The sequence below is a fragment of the Triticum dicoccoides genome, chromosome 1A (assembly GCF_002162155.2).
Source record: "Triticum dicoccoides isolate Atlit2015 ecotype Zavitan chromosome 1A, WEW_v2.0, whole genome shotgun sequence".
Classification (NCBI taxonomy): domain Eukaryota; kingdom Viridiplantae; phylum Streptophyta; class Magnoliopsida; order Poales; family Poaceae; genus Triticum; species Triticum dicoccoides.
In genome coordinates, this window is record NC_041380.1 from 479442654 (window position 1) to 479447436 (window position 4783).

General features: G+C 46.6%; 1 protein-coding gene across 1 annotated transcript; it reads left to right on the top strand.

Annotated features, from left to right (window-relative positions):
- The first annotated feature begins 651 nt into the window (after window positions 1-651).
- On the top strand, window positions 652-1564 carry LOC119304215 (ethylene-responsive transcription factor ERF110-like). The gene has a single exon (XM_037581417.1). It carries the CDS (start codon window positions 686-688, stop codon window positions 1316-1318), a length of 633 nt encoding a protein of 210 aa, XP_037437314.1. The 5' UTR covers window positions 652-685; the 3' UTR covers window positions 1319-1564.
- The last annotated feature ends 3219 nt before the right edge of the window (window positions 1565-4783 follow it).

The following is a 4783-nucleotide window of genomic DNA, read 5'->3' on the forward strand; positions in this document are numbered from 1 at the left end:
TGTGTGTGCCTAGTATAGTGTTCTGGTGTGTTCCATGGAATCCCTTTGCTTGCAACGAGAGGAGTGCCACGTCAGTTCCATGATAAAGAAAGAAAAGACAGAGTGGTGCGTCGGAACCACTGCCATGCATGCACTGCACGCAACGACCGTTATTGACCGCAAAAATTGCCTTTTCTTTTGTCTAGTTTTCTTAACATGGTACAAATGTAAGCGCTTATATACATGCGCATACACTTTCGGTCGATTGTGATTTCGTTATGTCTCAATCAATGCTATATTCCTATCATCTTGTACGGAGGTTCATAAAACAAAAATAAGGTTTGTTCAATGAGGGAATAGATAGAGGAGGAAAAAAATGAGGGAATGCCAAAGTATATGGTTTGTTCAATGCACTCGTGCAACACAACAAATACACCAACCTCCCCAATGTACTCCACTAGCCAGCACATGAGCGGTAGGAAGGCACTCCACGTGCACGCAGCCGGTCGACACAGATGAACGCATCTCTCCCTACATTATATGAAAACAAAAATAAGTGTACGTACGTATAACCGTATAGTCAGCCGCCGTTTCATACAGTCAAATGGTGCGTGCTGGCCTCTCGCGCTTATATAGACCATCATCATCTTCTTCTTGCTCGGCAGGACAGGAGCGGCGGAGCCCGGACGTGCAGCAGAGCGCAGCCATGGGGGAGCAGTACCCGCACACGTACGGCGGCGAGCCGGCGGCCGCCGCGGAGCAGGCGAGCGCGCCGGAGCGGCGGTACCGCGGCGTGAGGCAGCGGCCGTGGGGCAAGTGGGCCGCGGAGATCCGCGACCCGCACAAGGCCGCCCGCGTGTGGCTCGGCACCTTCGAGACCGCCGAGGCCGCCGCGCGCGCCTACGACGAGGCCGCGCTCCGCTTCCGCGGCAGCCGCGCCAAGCTCAACTTCCCCGAGGACGCGCGCCTCACCGCCCCGGTGGCACCCACCACCGCGAGCGCGGCGCCGACGGTGGCCTCCTCGGCGGCCGCCTACCCCGCCGGCGCCGTCTCGGACTACTTGCAGTACCAGATGCTTCTGCGCGCAGGAGGTGGCGGGTTCCCGCCGTACTACGGCGGCGGCGGCGGTTCGTCTTCGGGGTCCTACTCGCTCCCGGAGTCCTCTGTGACCGTGGCCTCCGTGCCGTCCTCTGCCTCCTCTGCTTCGGGTTACGGCGGCGCGGCGGCGGAGCACGGCGAGGCGGCGCAGTGGGCGTGGCCCGCGGAGACTGCATGGACCTACCCGGCGACCACGGGCTCGTGGTCCGGTTCGAGCCAGTATCCGCCGCCACCTCAATAGTGGTCGTTTCTTGTTTACTTTTCTCCTTCAAGAAAAAGAGTCCCTGTAACACTGGGAAAGCTAGCTCAGACGTGCGCCGATGGTGTGATGCCGTGCCGTTCAACACTTGAACATGCGCGCGTGCTGGAAGCCAGAGCACGCCACCCCACAGCACTGTAATGTTCATGTTCGTTCTTTCGCTTTGTTGATGTTGAAAATCAAGTTTCATTTTCTTTTTAAATGAAAACGAAGGAAGGTTTGGTTTTAGACCAACATCTCCTCGCGTTTTGTCGCTGCAATGATCTGATAATATCCTGGCATAGACCTCTTTCAAAGGAAAATAAAGAAAGGTTATTCACAGTTGCAGAAAGAAAAAGCCAAGTTGTTGATCGAGTGGTAAAATGGACCAAAATTGGAGACACATATGGCTTGCCTGAAAAAGAAAACTACTCCTGTGAGACATATACGAAATAAACTACTCCTGAAAAAAAAACTATTCATGATCATCTTATTTCTCTATTTCCCGATGAATTCTTCCTTCTTCTCCTCTACCATCTCCCAACTGTCCGCCTCGCCTAGCCCGAGCCGGTGCCTCCCATGTGTTGACGTCGCTCCTGGCCATCTATCAAACCTCGAACTCTCCTCCAGCAGTGCGACGTTGCCACATCGACCAGGAGCTACTTCGGGGGCGCTTCTATCCGTTGCTGCACCGCCGTCTAGGCCCCTCGGAGAGCTTCATCCAAAACCAATAGACGGGAAAGAAAGTTTCAAGCAACTGAAGAATAGCAAAACCGACCAAAATTATGTTTTGGCTCTTTATGATGTACATTTAAAAAGTTGTTGAATATATACATTGTTTGTAGTTTTTGGCTCTTTTGTACGAGGCTATGAGCACTATACTCTTAGCTCGGGAATGATTTGAGTGTTGCAAGTCGTAACAGGGTGGAGGAAGCTAAAATGCTAGAATTGTAGTTAGGTGTTTAAGCCATGGGTGTTGCCTCACATCTTTTTTCCTTCAAGCATAATCAACTACACTCTCTATTCACTGTTATAAGGCGCTGTAGACACTTTAGACAGCGTGCAAAACAGCTCAATTTCAGTTGACTGAAATGACTTAAAAAAATGAATGGAGGGAGTACTTTTACTTGTCATTAAAATGAATAAAAGGGGATGTATCTAGATGTATTTTAGTTCTAGATACATCATTTTTTGTCCATTTTGATGACAAGTATTTTCGGACAGAGGGAGTACTAGCTAATAATCAACATAATCCCATTGAATATCAGGTATACCTTGAGACTAAAACACGAGAGATTTGGCACCCTATGTCTAGCAGGCACCACCGAATCCGTGAAAAGATGGATTGACAACTACTTATTGTGCCATAGTGACTATAGTGATGGCGCATAATATAAACCTCAGAGGTCATATCTTTAAATTCACCATTTTGACTTCATCATCCCCGCGATTGGGCCCTTTGGTCAGAGCACAAGAGTTTGAGCCTTTCTTTTCTTTAAGATCGATAGAAACGAGTTGCTCCGAGAGCTCGTACACCTCTCACGTCACGCAACCAGGTTGTCAATGTCCCCTAAAAAAACCACGGTTGTCAATGGCTGAGCGTCCGCTTTGTATCATGTCCCCGTTCATGTCACTTGTTCGCACAACAGCAACGCTAGCCAGTTAAATGAGTGCCACACATGCAAATAAAAGAAGAAGAAGAAGAAAAAAACTATCAACCGCCACAGCACGGCCCAACAAGTGACCACTACTCAACCCAGAAACAAATGAGCCAACAAATTGATATCCAACTAGACGACAGAAAGTAGGCAGTGGGCACTGCGTTTTATTTAGAACTGGCAGTCAGCAGCAGATGCTAACGGGCTGTTGTGGTACGACCCATGAATTGAATTTTTTTCTATGTTCAAATGAATATATTATTTATTTATTTACATAATCATTTAATTATAATAATAAAAAATAAAGTTTTCTTTAAAAGTGTGCACGAATTTTTGACAAAGTTCACGTGGATACCTTTTAAAACAAATGTTCACGTGACTAAAAATATGTTCGTGTAATTTTAGAGATTTTTCATATAAAAAATGTTCTTGTATTTTTCTAAATTTGTTGTAATTAAGCAAAACATCATGTAATTTTACAAAAAAGGTTATGCACATTTTAGGAAAAATGTGTGTGTAAGTTTTTAAAAGTGTTCACAAATTTTACAAATATTTTTAAATTTTAAAAAATGTTCATGAGTTAAAAAAATGTGCGTGTCTTTTTCAAACATATTTATATAAGTTGGGAAAATAAGAGAAATGAAAAATGAAGGTGGAAAAAAGAAAAGCAAAACAAAAATAGAAATCTGGAAATAAATACAAATTAAAAGAATAAAAGACATTGAAAAATGGGCCTCGAGCATGTAAAGCACCCATGGACAATCAACGCGTTATTGCCAATATATCCGTTGTATGGCAGTCAGGGCAGTCGTCGTGCTATGAAGCGCAGGAAATGCTTTTAGTAGTTGTATCACGTCTCAACCCATCAAACCTTAAGTATAAGTGTATCTAGCATCAAGCTCGCATCATCGAGATATCGATCCAATCCTAGTACTAGCAATGGGTAAATGGGTTGCCTAGTTTAGCAATCTAAATGTTAACACCTACTAATTTATCTTCAGGGAGGGTGGAGGGGGGGTAGGAGATTTGGTCTTTGTAGGGGAGCGTTCTATGCAGCAAAAAAAGGCTATTCACTCACGTCAATCTCAGGAATACTATGGAGGCACAAGTGATGATAATCTCACCAGTAATCCACCCAACGAAAGTTGAGGAGGAAGAGTTGATGAAGCTCGCCGATTCTTGCCGCTAGGTTATGCCTCTCGGTTGCGAGAATTTTCTCCAGGATGATCAGCCGATCTAGTGTAGAAGTAGACGACACCTCCAAGGTATCCACGTGTACTGATTTAGAGGCACTTCGTGGATTAACACAAAGAGGTAGTGCGAAAACTAGAGGGAGAGATAGCCTAGCGACGTAACAATCCATAGTGAGTCTAGATCAGAGAAAGAGAGAGGGCACAGGGCAAGGATGGTCGCCCTCCAAGGCCGTTTTGTCTGTCCATGGTACACTCCCACCTCTATGTGTAGGTGGATGGGAAATAGGGATGGTCTACTTGGGGAGGGGATCCTTCCCTGGTTCGGCCGACCTAGAAGAGGAGTCATCCTAGGATCCACCTCTCGGGTGGCTTGCCCCACAAGTCATGTGGCAGGCGACCAACTTGGGTCCATGTAGCACCTTGCCCCTCAAGGAATAGGGGGCGGCTCACTAGTCAGTAGGGACCATTCATGATATTCTTGAAGGTTCGAGAACATTTCGGGGTCTTTCAGAAGCTTTAGCACCTTCCAGGGCATTCCAGGTAAATCTGGGACGCTCCCGGACCTCCTAGAACACTTCCGAGATCATCCGAATGTCTTTTAGAGCCCGTTCTCTCAT

What these genes read in the sequence shown, in the direction of transcription:
- LOC119304215 (XM_037581417.1), top strand. Translation starts at nt 686, where the DNA reads ATGGGGGAGCAGTACCCGCACACGTACGGCGGCGAGCCGGCGGCCGCC.